This window comes from Rhizopus delemar, genomic scaffold (genome assembly GCF_000149305.1).
Source record: "Rhizopus delemar RA 99-880 supercont3.7 genomic scaffold, whole genome shotgun sequence".
Taxonomy (NCBI): domain Eukaryota; kingdom Fungi; phylum Mucoromycota; class Mucoromycetes; order Mucorales; family Rhizopodaceae; genus Rhizopus; species Rhizopus delemar.
Genome location: NW_027137833.1, coordinates 1980472 through 2004711, shown reverse-complemented (window position 1 = coordinate 2004711; position 24240 = coordinate 1980472). Strand labels below are relative to the sequence as shown.

General features: G+C 38.0%; 11 protein-coding genes across 11 annotated transcripts; 4 read left to right on the top strand and 7 right to left on the bottom strand.

Annotated features, from left to right (window-relative positions):
• Positions 1-515: 515 nt before the first annotated feature.
• On the top strand, positions 516-1538 carry RO3G_09967 (uncharacterized protein; the record flags this gene model as incomplete). The annotated part of the gene is made up of 1 exon (XM_067664552.1): positions 516-1538. One exon carries the CDS (start codon positions 516-518, stop codon positions 1536-1538), a length of 1023 nt encoding a protein of 340 aa, XP_067520653.1.
• Positions 1539-2312: 774 nt separating this feature from the next.
• Positions 2313-2504, bottom strand: RO3G_09966 (uncharacterized protein; the record flags this gene model as incomplete). The annotated part of the gene is made up of 1 exon (XM_067664551.1): positions 2313-2504. The coding sequence occupies one exon, from the start codon at positions 2502-2504 to the stop codon at positions 2313-2315; it is 192 nt and encodes a 63-aa protein (XP_067520652.1).
• A 2481-nt stretch (positions 2505-4985) lies between these two features.
• Positions 4986-10583, top strand: RO3G_09965 (uncharacterized protein; the record flags this gene model as incomplete). Its single annotated transcript, XM_067664550.1, has 3 exons — positions 4986-6849; positions 6961-10451; positions 10515-10583. The coding sequence occupies 3 exons, from the start codon at positions 4986-4988 to the stop codon at positions 10581-10583; spliced, it is 5424 nt and encodes a 1807-aa protein (XP_067520651.1).
• Positions 10584-10795: 212 nt separating this feature from the next.
• Positions 10796-12019, bottom strand: RO3G_09964 (uncharacterized protein; the record flags this gene model as incomplete). The annotated part of the gene is made up of 2 exons (XM_067664549.1): positions 10796-11619; positions 11878-12019. 2 exons carry the CDS (start codon positions 12017-12019, stop codon positions 10796-10798), a joined length of 966 nt encoding a protein of 321 aa, XP_067520650.1.
• A 781-nt stretch (positions 12020-12800) lies between these two features.
• RO3G_09963 (uncharacterized protein) lies at positions 12801-12992 on the top strand (the record flags this gene model as incomplete). The annotated part of the gene is made up of 1 exon (XM_067664548.1): positions 12801-12992. The coding sequence occupies one exon, from the start codon at positions 12801-12803 to the stop codon at positions 12990-12992; it is 192 nt and encodes a 63-aa protein (XP_067520649.1).
• A 1724-nt stretch (positions 12993-14716) lies between these two features.
• On the top strand, positions 14717-15083 carry RO3G_09962 (uncharacterized protein; the record flags this gene model as incomplete). Its single annotated transcript, XM_067664547.1, has 2 exons — positions 14717-14750; positions 14857-15083. 2 exons carry the CDS (start codon positions 14717-14719, stop codon positions 15081-15083), a joined length of 261 nt encoding a protein of 86 aa, XP_067520648.1.
• Positions 15084-15739: 656 nt separating this feature from the next.
• On the bottom strand, positions 15740-15925 carry RO3G_09961 (uncharacterized protein; the record flags this gene model as incomplete). Its single annotated transcript, XM_067664546.1, has 2 exons — positions 15740-15821; positions 15891-15925. The coding sequence occupies 2 exons, from the start codon at positions 15923-15925 to the stop codon at positions 15740-15742; spliced, it is 117 nt and encodes a 38-aa protein (XP_067520647.1).
• A 1730-nt stretch (positions 15926-17655) lies between these two features.
• Positions 17656-18125, bottom strand: RO3G_09960 (uncharacterized protein; the record flags this gene model as incomplete). The annotated part of the gene is made up of 2 exons (XM_067664545.1): positions 17656-17840; positions 18071-18125. The coding sequence occupies 2 exons, from the start codon at positions 18123-18125 to the stop codon at positions 17656-17658; spliced, it is 240 nt and encodes a 79-aa protein (XP_067520646.1).
• A 982-nt stretch (positions 18126-19107) lies between these two features.
• On the bottom strand, positions 19108-19494 carry RO3G_09959 (uncharacterized protein; the record flags this gene model as incomplete). Its single annotated transcript, XM_067664544.1, has 1 exon — positions 19108-19494. The coding sequence occupies one exon, from the start codon at positions 19492-19494 to the stop codon at positions 19108-19110; it is 387 nt and encodes a 128-aa protein (XP_067520645.1).
• Positions 19495-20559: 1065 nt separating this feature from the next.
• Positions 20560-20949, bottom strand: RO3G_09958 (uncharacterized protein; the record flags this gene model as incomplete). The annotated part of the gene is made up of 2 exons (XM_067664543.1): positions 20560-20740; positions 20831-20949. 2 exons carry the CDS (start codon positions 20947-20949, stop codon positions 20560-20562), a joined length of 300 nt encoding a protein of 99 aa, XP_067520644.1.
• Positions 20950-22631: 1682 nt separating this feature from the next.
• RO3G_09957 (uncharacterized protein) lies at positions 22632-24153 on the bottom strand (the record flags this gene model as incomplete). Its single annotated transcript, XM_067664542.1, has 2 exons — positions 22632-22660; positions 22821-24153. The coding sequence occupies 2 exons, from the start codon at positions 24151-24153 to the stop codon at positions 22632-22634; spliced, it is 1362 nt and encodes a 453-aa protein (XP_067520643.1).
• Between the last annotated feature and the right edge of the window lie 87 nt (positions 24154-24240).

The window sequence follows — 24240 nt, the reverse complement described above, 5'->3', positions numbered from 1 at the left end:
TATTTCTTTTTCACAATTACATCAGAGATCATAAATAATGAACATTCAATTCTTGTTTGAAAATGGGAAAGGTTCCATCGTGGACGAATATGGCAGACCTGAACCAATGGATTATACAGTGGGTCAAAATACCTCACAAACCTCAGCACTTTTTGAGGTTGTAGTCTTCTGGATTACTCAATAATATTTGCATCTTTCTCAAATTTTGCACAGGTGCTGTCCAATACGTTGAGTATATTTGCACAAAGTTCCGACGACGGAAATTGAAAAATGAGCGAATAAGTAACTATGAACTGGAGGCGGTCTATTTGTGAGGTATTTTGACTTCCATCAATTATTTCTTTTCTCCGCCATAGGTCATTCCAAACAATGTTGCGGCAAGTTTTAAATATTTCCCGGATAGCGCAGTCACCCCGGGACATAAAATTTAAACTTTGGAAAAGAATTGGTTATTCTTTCTTTCGCTAATCCGTAAGTAAATTTCCATCTACAGCATCATCCATCTGTCTGCAAAAATGCCCAAATCCTTACCATACGAAGCTCAAATGGACATCAAATCAGCACTAGAGCATGATGTATCGACTGATGTTATTGCAAAACGGTTTGGAGTGCATCAAAACACCGTTATCAACTATGCAAATAAGTGGATGCCTAACCGGATTCGCAAGAAAGGTGGCAAACAACGCCTTGTAAGCGACATCACTCGTCGTCTAATCAAGCGAGAGGTCCTAAACGGCTCATTAAGGACTGCCAAGGAGGTCCACCTGAAGTTGGAAGAGTTGGGCTATTCTATGTCGTACCAATCCGCTATTAACGCTTTGCATTCTGTGGAGATTTTTGCTGAGATAAAAAAGAAGAAGCCTTTACTCACTGCACAGCACAAGAAAGCTCGATTAGCTTGGGCTAAAAAGCATCAGTATTGGACCATTCACGACTGGCGACGTGTCATCTTCTCGGATGAAACCAAAATTAATATTTGGGGCTCGGATGGCTGTAAATACTACTGGAAGCGTAAAGGAGACCGTCTTCAGCCTCATCACATTGAAGTTACAGTGAAGCATGGTGGTGGTGGTATCATGTTGTGGGGCTGTATAACCAGTGAGGGACCCGGGTATGCCTGTCAGATATATGATGGCACCATGAATTCAGAGGTGTACCAAGAAATCCTTGGTACAAGCCTTAAAGACACACTCGGGTACTATGGCCTAGATTGGAAATCATCCATTTTTCAGCATGACAACGACCCAAAACACCGATCAAAGTCAACAAAACAGTATATGGAAGATAACAGCATGCGTTATATTGATGACTGGCCATCCCAAAGTCCTGATTTGAATCCAATCGAGCATATATGGCACCATCTTAAGCTGAAGCTAAGTATGTACGAAAATAGAGCAAAAAGCATGCACGAACTGTGGCAGAGAGTGGAAAAAGAGTGGAATTCCTTTACTAAGGATCAATGCTTGAAGTATATTGACAGTATGCTAGAAAGAATACAAGCTGTCATTGCTGAAAAGGGCGGATCAACTAGATATTAATAAAGTCAAAATACCTCACAAATAGACCGAGGTTAAGTATCTGTCTCCTAATAGATCTCAGCTAATGATCTGAGTTTAAAATTTTGGTACACAGTAGCATACATATGGATGACTTTATATTTCAAATTTGAAATGATTGAGCCAATTTCTCATGGAATTACATCAAAAATAAGTAAAAATCATCATACGTTTGTGAGGTATTTTGACCCACTGTATAGTTGATGAGGAACAGTTTCGTCTTGAAACGTTGAGCTCTCATACACAATACTTAGCTCAATTGCCTCTGGAGAGCGAGAAAGAAGTAGAGACAATGCAGACGGAGGAGAGAAAGCCTAGTAGTGATGTTATTATGAGGGAAACATCCGTGAAGCGAAATTATACACGCTATTCGGATCAGGATAAAGTGAGGTTCTTCAAGCTGCTGCTTGAGAGATGTATGAGTGCGGCCGCTGCTGCAAAACAACTCGGGATTCATGTTCGTACAGCATAAAACTGGGCTAAACAGTACGAGAAGGATCCTGACAGTGTCTTTGAAAAACGAAAAAAGACTGGTCGTCCACGTATTCTCCATGAGGATCACAAAAGCGTTATTCTCGAGTGCATTGATGAGAATCCTTCAGTCGTCTTAGACGAAGTAATGAAGAAGTTAAAGCAGATATTCACAGAATTAAAAGTATCTAAAACAACATTGTTTGATTTTGTAAAAGAACATTGCAATTTGTCTCTCAAAAAAGCTCGACTACAACCCATAGATCGGAACAGCGAAGAAAAAATTCAAGAGCGCTTGAATTGGATTCGTAAATGGGAAAAAACAGACATGGATTTTACGAGAAACTGTGTCTTTCTTGACGAATCTGCTTTCCATATTAATTTGAAACGTAGCATGGCATGGTCAAGGAAAGGTACACCGGCAGTGGTCACAGTTCCCAAAACACGAGCAACAACAACAACCATTTTAGGTGCCATTTCTGCTGAGGGTCTAATCAAATGCAGCCTTAGACTTCCTCAGCCTCCATCCAATAAAAAGAGAAAGAGGGGAGATGGCATTGCGCATACAAGCAAAGGAACGGTTACGGGACACTATGTCAGTTTTCTGAAAACCACAATGGATGAAATGGACCAGTATCCGCACATGAAAGGTCACTATCTTGTGATGGATAATGCTCCTATCCATACATCAGAAGACATAGCCAAATACGTAGAATCTCGCGGCTACCACTGCGTTTACTTACCACCATATTCACCTGAGCTCAATCCAATTGAACAATTCTGGTCAGTGGTCAAAAGCAAAGTGAAACGTAACAAGTTTCTTGACAAGGAAACGTTGATGACCCGGATCACTGAAGCTTCCAATAGCTTGAAACTATGTGATTTTAAAGGAATTGTTACGCATTCTCATAAATGCTTGGACAAGTGTCGTAACAGTCAAGCGCTCTGAAGAAACTATCTTTCTACGAAAACATGGGCATTCAACGTTGAGTGAAGCTTTTTTGCAGGAGTTTGATCTATCTGAAAAAACCATTTCATGTTTATAACCTTTCATACTCGTGTTATAACTTTTCACTCCCCCTTGTTATAATGCAACAGCTGAATTGTATGCCAGTAATGCCAGTTGTAAAAAAAAAAAAAGACCTGTCTGGCTGGACACGCAAAGTAAAAAAAAAAAATGTCCAGAATGCCCGCCTGTCTGGACACGCCAAAGTAAAAAAAAAAAATGTCCAGAATGCCCGCCTGTCTGGACACACCCAAAAACAACATGAGCACCAAGTTGTCGAATTAAAGAAAAATCTCATTTCAGCACTAAAAATATTTCTTTTATTCTTCCAGCAATGTTTTCAATCTCTTTTGAATATTGGGTATGACATATGACTTGTTGGCTTTTGCGATGTTGTGGTATTTACACATGTAATAAAGTAATAATATAAGTTACTACGAACAATGGTCCTCCGAATTAGGAATATCGGACATTGTATTACGCCACTTCAAATAAAATCCCGATCCACTCCAGAATATTCTAATAAGTTCCTGGATCAGGATTAATAATTACTTCTTGATAAGAAGATGTTAAACTATGCCAATCATGTAAATAACTCATTGTCTATGATTTATCCAAGAATAAAAAGGAACAAGAGAGGACGAGATTCGATAAAGCGATGATTTTTTTAATAAGAAAATGATACTCTATTTATGCTTTCCATACACGGATATTTCATGCTATGGGTTAATAATTAATGAGTATGGTATAGCTGATGACAAATAGATAAGGGTTACGTGTTCTTCTATTGTTATATTTGTCATAGAATACTCGTATATGATTAACTGCAGCTGGCTGTGATTTAGTTCCTGGATTTAATATAGTTTAACCGTGCAATTACGCAGCATCTTATCCTTAATGAAGATTATCCGAATTAACCTGTAGCTTGTCTATTGGATACATTTACATGTAGCTTATTAATACTGTTTTCATATCGAGTTATGAATGATGGATACATCAGTCTAATATCGATTAATAATCAATAGTCATATACTGTAAATATTAATATTTAGCCGTGATTAGAAAAGTATAAATACCCTCATATTTTTAACTTGAATAAAGAACAATCTACTTTGAGTCTCACTTATTTTTACATTTGTTGATTGACTTAGTACTTTTTATATTATAAAACCTCAAATATCACAGATGTCAGATGACATAAGTGAGGCAAGTTGAGTTAAGCTATTGTTCAATTCGCGGTTGTGCAAAATCAGTATATCATCGGTGTCGGTAAAAGATGATGCAATATTCACAAGTGTATCTCGAACTTTTCCAGTTGCACATTGGGAAACCAGTTGATTCACTTGTGTTTTTGATAACGACGGTTTGGGTGCAGATAAAACTTGGTGTGCAGTCAGCTTGAATAACCGTGAGGCTACCATGGATGCTTTTTCGTAAGAATCGGTTTTGTTGTTCCCATTTTCATGATTCTCATAGGTAAAAACCGAGAGTGGTTGGCAAGAGAATGGTGTTGCCAAAAAGCTTGACGCACGAATCAAGTAATAAGATGAAGGCTGGTGAAATTGTGAACGAATCTGTCGCAACTGACTGGTCAAATTGAATTGTTCCAATTGTCTTGCCGTGGTATCCTTCGAGAGCTTTACAGCTTTTCCCCAGCTTCCATGATCAATGTAGATTCGGATTATTTTGGATCGGAAATCTTGTCGTGTTTGGTCATTAATGATGTCTTTATTTATTATTTTATTATTGATCTCAGTCCAGCCTACGTCAGACTATACAATTAATAGTCAGACGATATAATCCAGGGTTCATTCTAAATTATTAGTTCCTCTCCTTTTTCTTACTTAATAAATAGTGGTTGTTAGCTATTGACTTCTTACTGTTTTTACATTATAAGTACCAAATATCATATTTTTTCAATAAGCCACTCCAACTGCTACTACCTTTATAACATGGCCGTCATCACCCGCAACAACCGCCCCACTCGCACATCTCGTGCTTCCATCTCTTCTGTTTCCTCTTTGTCCTCTGTTGTTTCTGAGGTTGCTTCCTCTTGTCCTGCTTCCCCTGTGGCCCCTGGCCTGGACAACTTTTCTGACCGTCCTGGGTCGCCTTCCTACGTGGAAATGGTCACTGGTTCCCGTTCTCGTTCGCCTTCTCCTGCTGACTCAGTCAGTGGTGCTATAGGAGAGAGACTTAACTCTCTTTCCATAAAGAAGGACGAATCGTCCTTAGTACGTGGTGACGCAATTAGTCTGTCCACTGCTGAAGATGACGTTGTGATGGAGGATGCACCTCTGAACAACGCTCGCCACGCCATTAGTGGTGAGAAAAAGAACGCCTCGCGTTCTTCTAAGTCTGTTTCGAAAAGTAAGAGCAGCATCCCTGAGAAGTTAAAACGCTTTAATCGTAAGTACGATGAGACAGCTGACTTGCTCGACAAGTTAGTTGAGAAGCGTGATCTTGAAGAAGATGAGTCAAAAAGAAAGGCTCTTAAGATCCAAATACGCGAGTATAGGGAAGATTTGGATTATTACGAGGAGCGTATTACCAAGCTTGAGGTTAGCGCTAATGAAATTAGCCAAAAGATAAATGAGGTTGGGAACAATACCAACAATACTCGTGAGTCTGAGCCTACTGTCCCCATCAAGGTCATACCTCCCTTTCGCCTGTTGGTCAGTGCTGCTTACAATCCTAAGTATTACTCTTCCAGCAAGGTCAGTCCTGATGATGTGAAGAATGACAATGCCTTTAAGACAGTAAAGGACTTCATCAGGAAGTTTGAGGCCATCGTGAAACATTATGGTGTCAACATTGACAAGAACTGGCTAGGATATCTCCAGTTGTCCATTGAAAATGGCCAGGATGATAGGAGCATCAATTGGCTCCAACATAAGCTGACTGTCGCTGATTTTAAGAACAGCAATTGGGAAGGTGCCAAGACCGCTCTCATAGGCAAGTTTGGTGAGTCCTTCACCTACTTGCAGTATCGTCAAAAGCTGATGAGAATCAAGCAGCCCAACGGCGAGTACTTGAACATGTATGTGGACAGATACATAGATCTTTTGACCAAAGCCAAGTTTGCGGACAGTCCGCTGGCAGTGATGCACTTCCTGGGCACATTGCTTCCACCTGTCAAGGATTGTTTGGAAAGAAGACTGGCTGAAATACGCGCCAAGAAGAATGCTGATTTCATCTTGGAAGATGATACGTTGTCGAAAATCCAGACAATCATAGAAAACAACAAGATGCATTTCATAGAAGAATGCAAGAAGATCTTCCCTGGTTTGAAAAATCAGGAACGATCTCAGTTCAAGCCTGCCGACAAGAAGGCACCAAGGCAAATAGAAACGAAAAGAAAGTTTCATGGCGACGAGCAGAGGTACTTTCCCGAAAACAAGAATAGGGAAAGGAATTTCCATAAAAGGCCGGCACACAGCACGCCTAAATGTCGCTATTGTGGGGAGAAATATACCCCAGGTCACCTCGACAAATGTCGAGAAATGGAAAAACGTCGTGACCATTACTTGAATAAAGATACGGGTTTTAGAGCACGCAAAGATGCACCCAAAAACTACACTGGTAATTTTTCCCAAAGGCGTAGATCATTTGAAGAGAAAATTCATAATGCAAACGATTCACGTATAACGGTTCATAATATTGAGAAGGTTGAGAAACAGACCGCTACTGAACCAGAGATCATGCAAACACATCCTGCGGATGAGGTTATGAATGACCTCTTAAATGATGATGAAATCATCAGTCCGTTTCAAAAAGCGTTAAAACAAATTCGGGAGAAAAAGAAGCACAAGCAAGGTAATATTCGTTGCTATAGTTTAAAAACAAAAGAGGAGACACATCCTACTATGCTTCAAAGCCCTTACTCATTACACACTCCTTTCTTATTGAACAATCATAGATTAATAGCTCTCGTCGACACAGGCGCAGATGTTTCTTTCATAAGCAAAAATGTTGTTAATAAATTGAAACTGCGTATTATTCCAGTTCATGGTTCATTACTGTTAGCAGATAAAGAAAAAACTGTTAAACGATTGGGTGTGACCGATAAATTAAATGTCGGATACAAAGGGCAAACTGTAGCTCATGAATTTGAGGTGTTAAATATGCATGATAAAGTAGACGCTATTTTCGGAAGGGATATTTTACCAAGTTTAGGAATTCACCTTGTTGGTGTTGCCACTAATTGGGATGATAACAAAGTCAAATTTAATGATTCTATTGAAGACTCAGAATACATTCCAAATGTTTCCAATGCTGGCACACCAGATGAACATGAAGCTTTACTAAAAGCACTGCAATCTCACATTGATAAAAATCAGCAGATTGATGTTCATTCCTTATGTAATCTACCAGAAGCAGTAGTGAAGTTAGACACCTCTCATGGAAAACATGCACATGTCCGGCAGTATCCTATTGCAAATAAGATGATGCCAATCTTTGATGAGGCTGTAAAAACATGGCTCGAGAACGGTGTCATTGTACGTGCACCACCCTCACCATGGAACAGTCCAATCACATTTGCCCCAAAAAAGGATGCGAATGGTAATCCCACTGATTACAGACCATGTATTGATCCTCGTAAAATCAATGCTCTATTGGAATCTGATAACTATCCATTGCCGTTGATTGACGACATTTTTCATGATCTTGCGGGTTCTACAATTTTCACCTCACTCGATCTCAAAAGTGCATTCCATCGATTACCCATTCGTAAATCAGATCAGGTCAAAACCACTTTTACTCACAGAAACAAACAATACATGTTTCGTTCAGCACCATTTGGATTAAAACATGTCTCTAGCCATTTCATGCGCATCATGAACCTCATCCTCAGTGATCTATCCAATGTTCATGTATACGTGGATGATATTGTGATTGGCACTCCAGGTGATTCCATGGAGAAGCATTATCAAGCTGTCAGTGCAGTCATTGATAGACTCACTCAACATAACATGATCCTCAATCCTCAGAAATGTCACTTTGGCAAAAGAAGTGTTCATCTGTTGGGTTTCTGCATTTCTGAAAAAGGGAAAAGCTTGGATCCACGTAAATTGACCAATATTGCTGACTGGCCACGTCCCAAGACCGGCAGAGAAATGATGCAATGGCTGGGCACTGTCAATTACTTTCGTGCACACATCCCTTGTGCTGCCACACTCACCGCTCCTCTAGATGCGTTACGAAATGTTGCGTTCATAGATGATATCAATTGGACACGCGAACTGCAAGTTCACTTTCAAAGCATCAAAGACATATTATGTTCCAACGTTGTTTTGAGTCCATACGATCCTACCAAGTCTCTTTACGTTGCCACTGATGCATCTAACACTGGTGTTGGTGCAGTTCTGTTCCAGAAATTTGACGAAAAACAGTCGGATGGACTCACTGTTACCACCATCAAATACCTCGGCTTCATGGCACGCTCTTTATCCCAATCTGAACGAAATTATTCTGTCACTCGACGTGAACTCCTCGCTATTGTGTTTGCTTTGAAAAAGTTTCACAAATTTCTATATGGTCATCACTTTACCTTATATTCTGATCATCGAGCACTCACATACTTGTTCACGTCCGATGAACTCAACCCCATGATGGTGGGTTGGATGGACACATTATTGTCCTATGATTTTGACATCGTCCATATACCCGGTGTACAAAATGTTTTACCTGATGCTCTTTCACGTCTTTTTCCTCCTGAAAAAGAACTGGCAGGGAGTGATTCTAATAACAGCACAGTAAAACACCAAAATCTTGCTTACAAACCAAATCTAAAAAAGGAACATGAATTAAAAATGAAAAAAGAGAACCGAAAAGTGTTCTATGTCCAAAGTCCTACCAAATTCAGTGACAAGGATTATATCACTCCACCATATGAGGATCGACAAGAGATTCTTGATGGAGTCCATAAATTCGGACATTTTGGAGCTGATCATATTGTAAAATCAATCCACAACCAAAACCTACATTGGCCAAATTTATTAGCCGATGCAGTAAACTATGTAAGCAAGTGCAATACCTGTCAAAAGTACAATATTGCTAAAAAGGGTTATAATCCTCATCGACCTGTCTACGCTTATGTTCCTGGGGATGCCTATGCTTTTGATTTAATTGGGCCTTTTCAATCCAGTAGCAACATGTATACATACGTGTTGATTCTAGTCGACATTTGCACCAGATTCTGCGTATTGAAACCCCTAGTAGACAAAAAGGCAAAAACCGTCGCAGGTGCCATGGTTGATACATTTTCCTTACTCGGCTATCCTAGACACTTTGTATGTAGCGATAACGGCTCTGAATTCAAAAATGAAATTTTAGAGAATCTGTTCAATGCAATGGGTATCGACAAAAGATACACTACTCCTTACCATCCCTCAGCAAATGGAGCTGCTGAACGTTACGTTCAATCTGCTAAAAAGATATTAGCAAAGTTCCTTGAAGGTGCCACCGAAGATTGGCATCATTACATTCCATCTGTGCAGCTCATGATCAACAATAAGATCTCCACACGCTTGCAGACCACACCTTTTTCATTGATGTTTGCTCGCAACATAAATGACTTCATTGAATACAGGGATGATGCTGGTGAATTAAAAAAGAAGGAGTACATGCCGCACGATGAGTTGCTGAAAAGAATCGACTATATGTCGCAAGTTGTCTTCCCTGCTATACAGGATAGGACCGACCTTTACACCAAAAGGCAAAAGGAAAAAGCTGACAGCAAAAATCGTCAGTCCACATTCCCGGAAGGAAGTTACGTAATGGTGCGTGACAGAGAGCAGTACAATAGCCTCTCCCCGGTTTACAAAGGTCCATATCGTGTTGTACGCCAAGTACAAGGTGGTGCTTATATACTTCGTGATGTTGACGAAACGCTCATGTCTCGAAATTATTCTCCAGAAGAATTAAAGCTTATTTCACAGGATGAAATCATTCCAAAAGATGAATTGTACGAAATTGAGGCAATCATCAATCATAGAGGTGAACCTGGAAATAGAGAATATCTCGTACGCTGGAAAAACTATAGCAAAGACGATGACAGCTGGTTAACTGCTGAGGCATTCACTGATCCCGAGTCAATTAACATTTATTGCCGCAAGCTGGGTAAATCCATAAATCAAAATGGTGAAGTAGTAAAAAAGAAAAATAATGAGGCTGAAAAGAATAAAAAGCAAAAATTGCCCTCAGACTACGCCCCTAGTAAATTATTGACTACGACAATTATGAATGAACAGTCAAAGTCTGGAACTATGTCGCACAATAGACAATCTCATAATACAAAAGAAAAAAAGAAAGCTCAACCCAAACGTAATGGCAATGCTTTATCCAGATATCCCAAACGAAGACTACAACAAAGTCAAGAAGGCTTTGATCGAAAAACAGATCATCATGAAAGCTCTGTAAAAAATGCTGTGACTGCAAATAGTAATCTTAGGCACAGCAAGCGCATAAAGAGAAATTAGGTCACACAAAAATTTATAACTGTTCAAACACTTCCTATTCAACTTCCAAACGTTGATACCAACTGGTAGGGGATGATGTCGTGTTTGGTCATTAATGATGTCTTTATTTATTATTTTATTATTGATCTCAGTCCAGCCTACGTCAGACTATACAATTAATAGTCAGACGATATAATCCAGGGTTCATTCTAAATTATTAGTTCCTCTCCTTTTTCTTACTTAATAAATAGTGGTTGTTAGCTATTGACTTCTTACTGTTTTTACATTATAAGTACCAAATATCATAAATCTGCTGTGCATGTAGTTGGTCCAACTTTTGGTTCTTCCCTGATATCTAGGCGGATAGTCGAGGTAATTAAAGCATTCATAGTTTGCGTCCCAATAGTCAATTTTTCTCCATCACTGGTAGTCAACACACATGGCCAGACATTCTCGTAATACGACGTTGGAGGTGGGATAGATCCATGCTGATTGGACAGTTCACGGTGAACATCCACTGAGCGTAGGCGGCAATAAGCTTCAAGAGTATTCACAAGAACAGCATGCCCAGCTTTTTCATTCACCAAGATACATCCAGCAAGAACTTGGGCACAAGCATATTTGATATTTGGCATTCGTTCCCAGTCAGAATTCAGCATTTGACAGACTTGGTGATTGATTTCAAAATATTGTCGTTGCAATAAGACACCGCGAAGAGGAGACGAGTGGATTAAATGAGAAAATGATGTCGCCAGGATCTCATCCGAGGAACTTTTCCGCAGTTTTCGCTTTGCCGGGACAATCGGGTGGCAAATGAACCGTTTGCCTGTCATGCGCTGAATGTTCGCCGCGTGGGTGAAAGCGTTGTATTCTGCTTTCTGGGGTGATTCGTTATCTTCAATCAGAGCCATCGGTTCAATCTGCAATTTCCCAATGATCCACTCATTTTTGGATTTTTCGTCTTCACTGGCTTCCATGGATTGGCAACCCTGGACAACTGCTTCAGCGAAAGAGTGACGTCGACTAGGGTCAGGAGGAACTGGTAAAGAATCGTCATATGATGGACAATCTGGCAAAGGAATGTGAACTACATCGTCTTCATCGTTAAAATCGGGGTTGGAAGAGTCTACTGAAAATAAAACGAAAAGATTTGAGTGCCTGACAAGTCTTGCATTCTTTTAATCTCGTACCTTTTTTGATTTCACATTTCCCTCCAAGTCTATCCAAATGCTTTCTGATTGCCGAGAATGATTTGAAGGTTTTCATGCAATATGGACATAATAGACAACCTTCTTTCCGTTCAAGTTCAACATGTATTTCATCAAAATAAAAAAAGACAAAAGTATTACACTAATGCAATTTGGCTTATGATAGTTCTAATTACCTTCATCTCTCTTGAAATTGACAACATATTTCAGTTGGTGATAGTCATTAACATGGTTAAAAAAGGCTTTTTGATTTTTGAAGGCAGAAGTACAGTTTTCATGTGTACATGGAAACAAGTCAGAATCAAGTTTTCCATCCATTGCAAAAGCGTTGTAGCACAAAAGAAAATTCCCATGGCAACATCGTTTTTTTTGTCCAGACAGGCGGGCATTCTGGACATTTTTTTTTTTTTTACTTTGCGTGTCCAGCCAGACAGGTCTTTTTTTTTTTTACAACTGGCATTACTGGCATACAATTCAGCTGTTGCATTATAACAAGGGGGAGTGAAAAGTTATAACACGAGTATGAAAGGTTATAAACATGAAATGGTTTTTTCAGATAGATCAAACTCCTGCAAAAAAGCTTCACTCAACGTTGAATGCCCATGTTTTCGTAGAAAGATAGTTTCTTCAGAGCGCTTGACTGTTACGACACTTGTCCAAGCATTTATGAGAATGCGTAACAATTCCTTTAAAATCACATAGTTTCAAGCTATTGGAAGCTTCAGTGATCCGGGTCATCAACGTTTCCTTGTCAAGAAACTTGTTACGTTTCACTTTGCTTTTGACCACTGACCAGAATTGTTCAATTGGATTGAGCTCAGGTGAATATGGTGGTAAGTAAACGCAGTGGTAGCCGCGAGATTCTACGTATTTGGCTATGTCTTCTGATGTATGGATAGGAGCATTATCCATCACAAGATAGTGACCTTTCATGTGCGGATACTGGTCCATTTCATCCATTGTGGTTTTCAGAAAACTGACATAGTGTCCCGTAACCGTTCCTTTGCTTGTATGCGCAATGCCATCTCCCCTCTTTCTCTTTTTATTGGATGGAGGCTGAGGAAGTCTAAGGCTGCATTTGATTAGACCCTCAGCAGAAATGGCACCTAAAATGGTTGTTGTTGTTGCTCGTGTTTTGGGAACTGTGACCACTGCCGGTGTACCTTTCCTTGACCATGCCATGCTACGTTTCAAATTAATATGGAAAGCAGATTCGTCAAGAAAGACACAGTTTCTCGTAAAATCCATGTCTGTTTTTTCCCATTTACGAATCCAATTCAAGCGCTCTTGAATTTTTTCTTCGCTGTTCCGATCTATGGGTTGTAGTCGAGCTTTTTTGAGAGACAAATTGCAATGTTCTTTTACAAAATCAAACAATGTTGTTTTAGATACTTTTAATTCTGTGAATATCTGCTTTAACTTCTTCATTACTTCGTCTAAGACGACTGAAGGATTCTCATCAATGCACTCGAGAATAACGCTTTTGTGATCCTCATGGAGAATACGTGGACGACCAGTCTTTTTTCGTTTTTCAAAGACACTGTCAGGATCCTTCTCGTACTGTTTAGCCCAGTTTTATGCTGTACGAACATGAATCCCGAGTTGTTTTGCAGCAGCGGCCGCACTCATACATCTCTCAAGCAGCAGCTTGAAGAACCTCACTTTATCCTGATCCGAATAGCGTGTATAATTTCGCTTCACGGATGTTTCCCTCATAATAACATCACTACTAGGCTTTCTCTCCTCCGTCTGCATTGTCTCTACTTCTTTCTCGCTCTCCAGAGGCAATTGAGCTAAGTATTGTGTATGAGAGCTCAACGTTTCAAGACGAAACTGTTCCTCATCAACTATATAATCCATTGGTTCAGGTCTGCCATATTCGTCCACGATGGAACCTTTCCCATTTTCAAACAAGAATTGAATGTTCATTATTTATGATCTCTGATGTAATTGTGAAAAAGAAATAAAACAAGGACAAGCACTTGGCACGCTCTTATATACCCAACAAATGCCAAGGCTTTTTTGTCTTACAAATTATTTTTAGCCAAGGCGAATTTATATGTTGTACAATACGAATTTTATTATCGCCATCAGGCGAATTGATTTTCCACCAGGGCGAATTTATTTTTCGTGCAACCTGAATTTTGTTCTCGCCACAAGGCGAATTTACTTTCCGGAAAGAGTGTATTAGGTTGCATTGAGACTATGTACAGTAGGTCAAAAACTGCTGCAAGGAATCCATTTTTCTTGGTTTTTGTAGTGCACATCCTGTTACAATGGCACAAACTGCCTCTGTTTCCACATAGTAAATCTTCTACATGTCTTGAAAAATCCGAAAGAGTTTAAGTCCTATTGGATAAGTATTGAAGGAAGTATGAGATGCGCAATTTGAAAATTTGGAAAAACGAAAATTTGAACGGAATTGTGGAATAGGCGTGTTATTTCTCTCGATTAATAAAAGTAATAAAATAAGTCGAAAAATCGATGAGTCTCTTGAACCTCTTTATTGAGTAAGGACGAGAGAGAGAGCCCATTCAATACAAACTACGTCTTAGAATATAATAATGTGATTTAGGGTCCGAGGTAGTACGGTATAAATTGTGTGGGCTGTTTATCGTATATAGCACTTTGGCTATATATGATATACAGTCAAATTATTAGTTGAAGAATCTTTTGAGTGATCTCACACGACACTAAGAAAATTATTAAGGTAAATACGACAGGAATGAATTTATTTATTAATATTTAGTTGATCCTCCTTTTCTATTGGTAGCGCTTGAGTTCTTTTCGAAATGTTATCCACATGACTTCTGAAAAGATATTTATCGAAATCAATTCATATTTTATCAACTTGTTCCCAAAGCACATGCGTGTTCTTTGCTCTACGTTCGTAATATTTGAGATTCAACTTCAATTGATGTCATACGTGCTCGATTGAATTTAAGTCCGGGCTCTGAGCTGGCCAATCGTTAATATAGCTCTCTTGGTTACTACATAACTTGGCCATTGTAAATTATGCCTTGTGCTTTGGGTCATTGTCATGCTAAAAGTAAATGTTGGACCAGTCGAAATTGTAGTACTTCATAGTATCACAAAACGTAGTGTTCAAAATATACTGGTAAACACCCGAGTACAACTTTCCATCGTAAATCTAGCAAGCATATCCTGGTGCTTCAGAGGTTATACAACACCAGGACATCAATTTGCTAGCTTCATGCTGGATTACAAAATCCAGGTCATGATGTTGAAAAAGGTCACTTGGCCTTTTCCGATAGTGATCACCACCATCAAAGCCCTATACGTTGATCTTGGTTTCATTAAAGTAAACGATTTGTTGTCAGTCAACCATTGCCCAATCCTGATGCTCCTTGTTCCATTTTAACTGATGCTACGTATGCACTTTTGTCTGAAATGGCTCCTTTTTTTCTATCAGAAAATGGAACTCCATTGATTTCAGTACGTTAATTTCTGACTGGTATGAGATATCATAGCCAAATCCAACCAGCTCCCGGTACACCTCTTTAGAAGCCTTTAGAACCCATTTCATGACTTTTCTTTTGATTAACTGCTTCGTCACTTTGGAGAATACTGTAGGTCTATCACCTGTGATCACTGTCCTACTTGAAAACAGCCGTCTAGAGTATCTACTAACAGTTGATTAATGTAATCCAGGCTCCTTGGAAATTGTTATAGGTAGACATAATAAAATAATAAATTATGCTATAAACCAAACATCTCCAACACTAGCATAGTTGAATCATAAAGATCTGACGATGAATTATATCATAAAGAGTAATGAATGTCTTGCATATATAATACCAACTTGTTATAGTAATGAGTCTTTGCATAATCTCTTTTATGATCCAATGTATTAAGTTGCATTGAGACTATGTGTGTCAGAATAGAATATTGTTTTTCTTGCATAGTAACTTTATTGATCTAAACGAATGATTGAGAAATAATCCTATCGATAATCCGATTGGTGCCTTAATAGCTCCTGTTGTCTCCATTATTAGGTTTCAGTCTTTCTGTAGTTATTTAGTAACCGAGTTTACTCAAACCCAATAACCACTCAGGAACAAAATACAAGTGTCGTCTTAAACAACGATTCCATGGATGCCTATTTATAAATGCAACACTAGTAGCTTAGAACAACGATTTATAATATAATTATGCAAGATAAGATTACATGGAACAAGATATGATGACAATGCCCCAATCCATAATGAAACATCAAGAAAGAACCAATTGATTTAACTCAATCGTCCCCATGAATTATTATTCAAAAGAATATAAATATTCCACCTAAATCCTGATTGAAAAAAGGATAACTTTAACTTGGATATAATCAAGAATAAAAAGTATCTCAAAGTAATTATCGTTTTGGTGCTTTTTTATTTCTTTTTATCTTCGTCTATTACAGAAATATCATACATTGATGTGGATGCGGTTAATGCCTGTTTGTGATCGCTTACTTTCTCCTTTGACATCCGTTTAGGGATGCGATTGACGATAGGGTAAAAAAGAGAAATAATTTAAATAAGGGAAAATAAAATTTAAAATAAAGGAATTGTAAGCGCTTTTATATACTGGCACCATTCTAATCATGTCAAGAATGTGAAAAATTATGATAGCAACCGGTTGGGTCGTATTAAAATTCGTCATTTCAAACATATGTGAACAAGTAAAAAATGTCGGATGTTCATAATACTACCTTTAGCAATCTCAAATTCCACCAATAACCATTGCCCATATCCGATAGTTGACGAATAAATGCACTTTCTATTGAGGTACAAACAGTCAAGGTTTGAGATAGTTTGGTGCAGTACCCATGGACAACCAGCTGTAAAACCTGAATTTTGCAATTCCTTGCAGCAGTTTTGTGACCTACTGTAGGTAGGTCAAGAATTCGGCTTGTAATCCTTTCTGGTAGCATAATGTCCGTCCGACCAGGGGTTTTTTGGTCTTTAAAAGCTTGTACCTCCTTGTGTGTTACAGTGAGAGATTTATAAATACCACCATTGGATTGGAAAAAATTATTTGCGTTGATTGCGGTACTGGATGCTGATGTTGTACAAATATTGGTAGAGTAATCCTTCCGCATCGTTTTTGTGGGATCAGCTCAAAAGAGGTTTTTTCGTATTGCAAGCGCCATAGCTTCCTGAGTTTAAACATGACCGCCTCAAAGATAACACCATTCGATGCGGAAAAATTATTTGCGTCGATTGCTATATTTGGTATCTATGTAGAACAGATACCCGGACCGGAATCTCCTTGCATCGTATCTTTTCCTTCAGCCGACCTGTTAAGGATACATAAGATTATAGTCACTTTATTTTAGTAAAAGGAATCTCATATGATCCTAAATAATATGTTGACATAACTTTGGAATCATTTATAACATTATTCCCAGCACAGATCAATAAAAGACTTTGATTAGATTTTTATATTAGGCTTTATTCATATTAACTTCACACAGTCAAATGTATGGCGTGGTTGTAATATAGTTTATTGATAATATGAGCATGTTGAATAAGGAATGACAATTATTTACCGGATCATCATTAAGTCACGCAAACATTTATCCTAACTGAGATATTATTATTAGCCATAATATCCAATCACGGAACTAGAGGATTTTATATTCATCCGTACCGTCTCCTAAATAGTCCTACATCCAGAGTTATCTGAAACCATCCCAATAGCATAATTGACAATACAAGCTAGGAACAGGCTAAACTAATAATTAGAAATAGTAATCATCTATTCTGTCGAGTTGATCATAAATCTGTCCTAATTCTTTATCCGTATCATGTCTATAAATACTCTCACTTTTTACATGTAGAATTAAGGATATTCAATCTTAGTTATCTTAACTTAATAAAGAGATACCAAGTTCTAACAGTATTTCTTTATCTTTGTTGTTATACTACTTTTACCTAAAACCCCCTATCCTAAGCACGACCTCCTAATGGATGTTGATGGTATGCGTACATGATTTCTTCTGCTTCCTTTTTGTTTAATGCTTTTCTGATAATCCCGTTATCTGTATTGTATCTATACAAGATGTCTCGATAAATTGTAAACTTGTTTGCTTCTTTCTTGAGGTATTTCTTCATTCTAGAAGTTGTGTTTTCAGCTATTTTCATTGTTTGTAGATATTGTGTCAACTGATCGATTTTGTATTGTTCATTTTGCTTATTGTTTGAAGTTGGTATGTTGTGTCGGGATTTTTATTTTTTTCTTTTGTACTGTTTTTATAAGGTTTTATGGATTTTGTTTCAACTACCCCTCCCTTCCTCCATGTAGTTTTGGTAAAATATAATACAGTGGGTGGACTAATTGTCCCAGTGTTTCAACTTTTTTTACTTTCGACTCCATAGCTCAACCAATTCTTAGGGTATGCAGCTAGTTCTATGCTCATTAGAAAGGTCTCAGTTCGTGCTACATTATATCAAGCACTCAGTGTTCGGAGATTACACAGTTTGAGTTTATCAGCAATAGAAAAAAAACACCGCACTGGGACACTTTTTCCGTTTGAACATACAGTGAGTTAAAAAACCGTTTCAGTAAAATTGAAACTCACACATTTATCCTTTTTTTCAAAAAAGTATTTAGAGTACACGTGTTCTTTTTTATTATGTTATTATATTGCTTTTTTGCAACAAAGCAATGTACATCTCATCTTAATCTATGAAGTACATCTTGGGCAATGGCCATTTTAAAAAAAGGCAATGACTGAAACGGTTTTTTAACTAGGTAAAAAAATACTAATATATAGTATTTCCACCCTTAGCTTTTATTACAGCTTGAACTCTAGCCGGCATACTATCAATATATTTACAACAAACATCCCTATCAAATGTTTCCCACTCAATTTTGATTCTTTCCCATAGTTCATGGACACCTCTTGCTCTTTGCTCATATAGAGCTAATTTCAACTTTAAATGTCTCCACATGTGCTCAATTGGGTGCAGGTCAGGCGATTGAGAGGGCCAAGGCAACACTGGGTATCTTGCTTCTTCTTTAAGATAAGTTGTTGTTATCTTGGCAGTGTGTTTTGGATCATTATCGTGCTGAAAAATGAAATCACCATCTCCCAATCGGTAGTAAGCAAGGGTGTCTGCCAGTTCAGTTTTTAGGATATGGATATAATCCGGTGCAGTCATTCTGCCGTCGTATATCTCGCAGATATACCCAACTCCATGGGAAGTCATACAAGCCCACACCGTAACGCTTCCTCCTCCATGTTTTACGGTTGGAATTACATGATGAGGCTGTAATGGGCTTCCAGGCAGACTCCAGTAGAATTCAACTCCATCAGAACCCCAAACGTTGATTTTCGATTCGTCAGAGAAGATAACCTTTCTCCAGTCGTCAGTGGTCCAGTATCTATGAGCAAGTGCTCAATCCAAACGTGCTTTCCTGTGTTTTGCTGACAAAAGAGGTACCTTTCTTTTGGGTCGGGCTTTGAATACTAGGCTTTTTAAGGCGTTTAGGGTGGTGTTATAAGTCAATCTTGGATAAATGGCCTTGAAATAATCGAAAACCTCAACACCAGACTTCAGTCGTCCTAAGATTACCATTCTCTTCATGAGAGACTTGCTTGCTTCAGTTAAGATCGGAGGTCGTCCGCCAGTATTATCGGGTCTTCGGATATTCCATTTTTTGCAATATCGATGAACAGTGGCTTTAGAGAGAGTCAAGCGATCAGCAATTTCTTCATGAGACAAATCGGTATCTAGCAGCACTCTCAAATCATTTTGAGTGTCTTGGGAAATAGAGCGAGTCATTTTTAATAAAGATTGGGTTGAAAATGTTAAATGAAAAAGGACAAAATTTATTACGCGTTTATTAATAAAATAACGTGTTTATATACTTGTTTTTTTAATAAATGCAAAGCAGAATACTTATCTCCTGGCTTCATGTACATTGCATAAATGAAAAATGAAGTTTGCGTAATTGTTATTGGTATTTATGTTTTTTTGAATGGAGTTAAAAAACCGTTTCAGTGCACCGACTGTAGTAATTTTATAAGGTTTAGTGAGCAAATATTGAAAAAGTAATACTATTTTTATATTTTATGATACACCGGGACTAGTGCTTCCATATGATGTATAAAATATAGCATTTTACTAAGTATATCGGTAGTAGTGGTAGCAAAACCATATTTAGGAAGAACACTGAAACAGTTTTTTAACTCACTGTAAATTTTATTTAATAGCGGGTATGTCCCCCTTTAGCTTTAATAACTGCTTTGCAACGATCAGGCATGCTATCTATAAATCATCTACACTCGTTCACTGTAAAAGTATTCCATCCTTTTTCAATTCTTTCCCATAACTCATGTACACCTTTAGCCTTAGTGTCATATACACTCAGCTTGAGTTTAAGGTGATGCCATACGTGTTCAATAGGCTTTAAATCGGGAATTTGGGATGGTCAGCTATAGATATTATCACTGTTGAAGTTATTATCTACAAACCATTGCTTAGCAAGCTTCGAAGTGTGCTTAGGATCTTTATCTTGTTGAAAATAGATATCGTCAGGATTGTATCCATAGTACTTTAAGCAGTCCATAAGGGTAGTTTCTAAGATATTTACATAATCTACAGCTTTCATAGTCCCATCATGTATCCAACAAGCATACCCAAATCCATCGTAAGTGATACCACCCCGTATCATGACACTTCCTTGGCCATCTTTTACTGTAAGGTCTAAGTGATAAGGCTGCAATGCATAGTCTGGTCGACTCCAGTAATATTTGCAACCGTCTGACCCGAAAACATTGCCTTAGTCTCATCACTAAGCACCATACGCCTCCAATCATCGGTTGTCCAGACTTTGTGAGCCATTGCTCATGCTAAACGTCGTTCCTTGTGCTGCTTACTAAGCAAAGGCTTCTTGGCTTTAATTTTAGCTCTGAAGTTCATACTTTTAAGAAGCTTCAAGGCTCCAGAATAACCAATAGTATACCCCAAACCATTCAGATATTGATGTACTGCTTTCGCTGTCTTGAATTCACCCTTTATTACTTGTCTACGGATGCATGACTTGGTAGTTTCACCAATAGTTGCCCTTCGACCAGGGGTTGCCTTCATCCGGTTTGAAAAGAACTAGTTGATATACCTATCTAAAGTGGATTTTTTCAATCCGGGAATGCGTTCCATAACTTGTTCATGTGTCATGTTACTAGCCAAGAGCAATTGGATTTGATTTTGAACAGATTTGCTGATAGTACGAGCCATTTGAGGCAAGATAAAGATGAGAAAGTACAGTATAGAAAGAGACTAAGAATATTGTAAAAAAAAAAGATAACGTAAGGCCATTTATACTTTACATTAAAGGTATGAGTCATAGATTGTCATAGACAAGGTTGGTATGCAAATTCCGGTGATTTCTGATTGATAAGAAAGCGATGTTTGGAATGCATTGCAAAATAAGCGGGTAGCGGAAAAATTGTCCCAGCGCGGTGTTTTTTTTCTATTGCTGATTAACTCAGGCTGTGTAAACTCCGAAATCTGAGTTTCTGATATGATGTAATACGGACTGCGGCCTTTCTAACGATCATAGAGCTACCCGCATAGCCTAAGAATTGGTCGAGTTATGGAGTTGAAAGTAAAAAAAGTTCAAACACTGGGACAATTAGTCCACCCACTGTATACAGATTGATATTGTTATTTATATGTCTTCATTGTTGTGTATCTTTAATATCCGAGCCTTGATAAAAAGTCTGCGCTCTCGTTTACTCTTCCAGGTCGATATTTTATTTCGAAATCGTATTCAACAAGTGTTGTGATCCATCGTGCTATAATTCCGGTAGGATTTGGTGATTTGAGTAATCCGTGTAATGCTGAATGATCTGTGATAATCGTGAATCTTTTTCCCAACAGATAAGGACGAAACATTTTTACTGCCCATATGACTGCCAAACATTCTAGCTTTGTCGGTGCGTAGTTTATTTCACTGGACCTTAGTCCCCTACTCGCGAATATGGCTGGATGCTCGTGACCATTTTCATCTAATTGTGTAAAGATACACCCAAGTCCTGCTTTTGAAGCGTCTGTGACCAAAATAAAGGGTTTATTGAAATCGGGTCTAGTCAAGACAGGAGCGGTTGTAAGCAGTTTCTTCAATGTTTCAAAGGATTCAGTGGTCTTTTCTGTCCATGGAACTTGTTTAGTAGTTTTTGTTTGATTATGTAAAGGTCTTGCTATAGCGGCAAAATTCTTTATAAATCGTCTATAATAAGAAGCCAAGCCTAAAAATCCTCTGACTTGTTTGAGTGTCTTTGGTTGTGGATATTCGATGATTTTCTTGATTTTTTCTGGGTCTGTTTGTACACCATCTTTTGTTACGATATAGCCAAGAAATTTGAGATGATCTTTGAAGAAAAAACATTTTTCAGGATTTAGTTTGAGATTTGCAATTTGTATACATTGAAAAACTTGTTCCAAGTGGTGTAAATGGTCTTGTTGGTTAAATGAATATACATTTAAGTCGTCTATATATGCTATCAGGCACTTATTAATGAGTGGCCGAAAAAATAAATCAATAAGTCGTTGGAATGTGGCAGGAGAGTTTACAAGTCCCATTGGTAATGTATTGCAATGGTATATTCCAAACTTTGTTGTGAAGGCAGTTAATTCTTTACTATCTTCCTCCATCGGTACTTGATGAAAACCAGCTCGCATATCTAATGCTGAGAAAACTTTAGCTTTTCCTAATTTGTCTAGCAAGTCATCAATTCGTGGTAATGGGTATGCATCTTTTTTTGTAACTGCGTTAAGCTTTCGGTAGTCTATTACCATCCTGTATTCTCCATTTTTCTTTTTAACTAAGATGACTGGCGCAGCCCACGGACTATTTGAAGGGGATATTACACCTAGTTTTGTGTATTTTTCTAGTTCTTTTTGCAAGTGTTCTGCTTCTAAAGGGCTAATCCGATACGGTCGGTGACTGATAGGCAATGTGCCTTCTTGTACAGTTATTTTGTGTCGTAGCAATTTTGTATAGCCGATACTATTATTATCCCAATCGAAAATTTCTTCGTATTTCTTTAAGAGCCTTTTTAACATTCTTGCAATTTTTCTATCCATTTCCCCAATTTCAAGCTTACTGTACTTTTCTGCTTCTAAAGTTTCTTTATCTTCATCTGAGGTTTCTTTGTCCATTGCTTCGGTCATTTCCATAGTACAGAGATGAATATTCTTTTCAACATCATATGCTTGTATAATCGTATCTTCTTTAAGGTTGAGTTTTTCCAAGATTCCAATTTCTTCGCCTAGATCCAAAATTATATTATCATTAGAGCGATTATGTATTCGAATTTCCAAACTCTTTTTGTTGGTAATAAAGTTGTGACAAGGGTCAAGGATACCGGTTTTTTGTAGAATTTTGGTGCTGGTTATTTCAAAACTATACATTAATCCCCTAAGTTCATCTTTAGGTTTCTTGATTATGATAGTCTTTGATGAGTTTGCCGGGATAGTTAATCCATCTGATGAGGCTTCCAGAATGCATTGATTTTTAAGATTTTTTATCTGTATGTCTTTCTTATAGTCATTTTCAAGCAGTAATAGTGAATGCTCTTCATCCTCAACTTCTTCTTCTTCAGTAGATTCTTCGTCAGTGCTTTCTTCTGATTCCTCTTCAACTTCATCATCTTCTGAATCTGTTTTATCGTTATCAAAGTGCACTTTTTTCGTTTCTTTCGAATTGGTTGAACTGATTGGATGCTGGTAACTTTGGATATAACTGGAAATTTTTGGTAGAGGTGTATTCTTACGCAAAAAGAATATTTCTATTTCTGCCTTTTTGTTTTTATAGGACACTTTCAGGGTTGAACTATTGAAGTCAATTTTGGCCTTTGCTCTGTTTAACCAGTTGTTTCCGATAATTAAATGAGCTGGGCAAGCTGGCAATACTTCAACTGTACACGGAATAATTAAATCCTCTTGTACTTCGATAGGTACATCATATATTACTCCTAGAGCAGGCTGTTTAGAACCGTTTCCCAAGGTAAATACGCTTTCTGAGGCAGCATCTATTTCTAATCCTAAAGCATCTGCCAGGGATTTTGACATACACGTCTTGGCAGCACCACAGTCAACAAGTACTTTCACCGTTTTATCTCCGATATTGATTTTTGAATATACGGCAGTGGTATGGATGTCATCCTCTTCTATTACCGCCATAGTTTCCTTTGATGTTTCTGTTACAGGTATTCTTTTGGGTCTACATGCACTTGCTAATTTCCTTCTAAGTGTGGGAGCAGCTACCATCAAATCTCCTACAGATATGTCTGCTTTTTGATTCATAACATCTGATACAATATCATATCTGATAGGTGGGGCCTTCGTTTTTCTTTTTATTGGCTTTGGCTTGATTTCAATAGGGAGATCAGAGTCTACTTCCATACTTCCTGTAGCCTGTATAGGTTGTTTGGGCATGTTGCTTGTTTCCTTGACTTGATTACGTTTGTTTACACGCCTAGTTACTGAAGCACTACTTGGTTGTTTCCATTTTTCTCTGGTTGT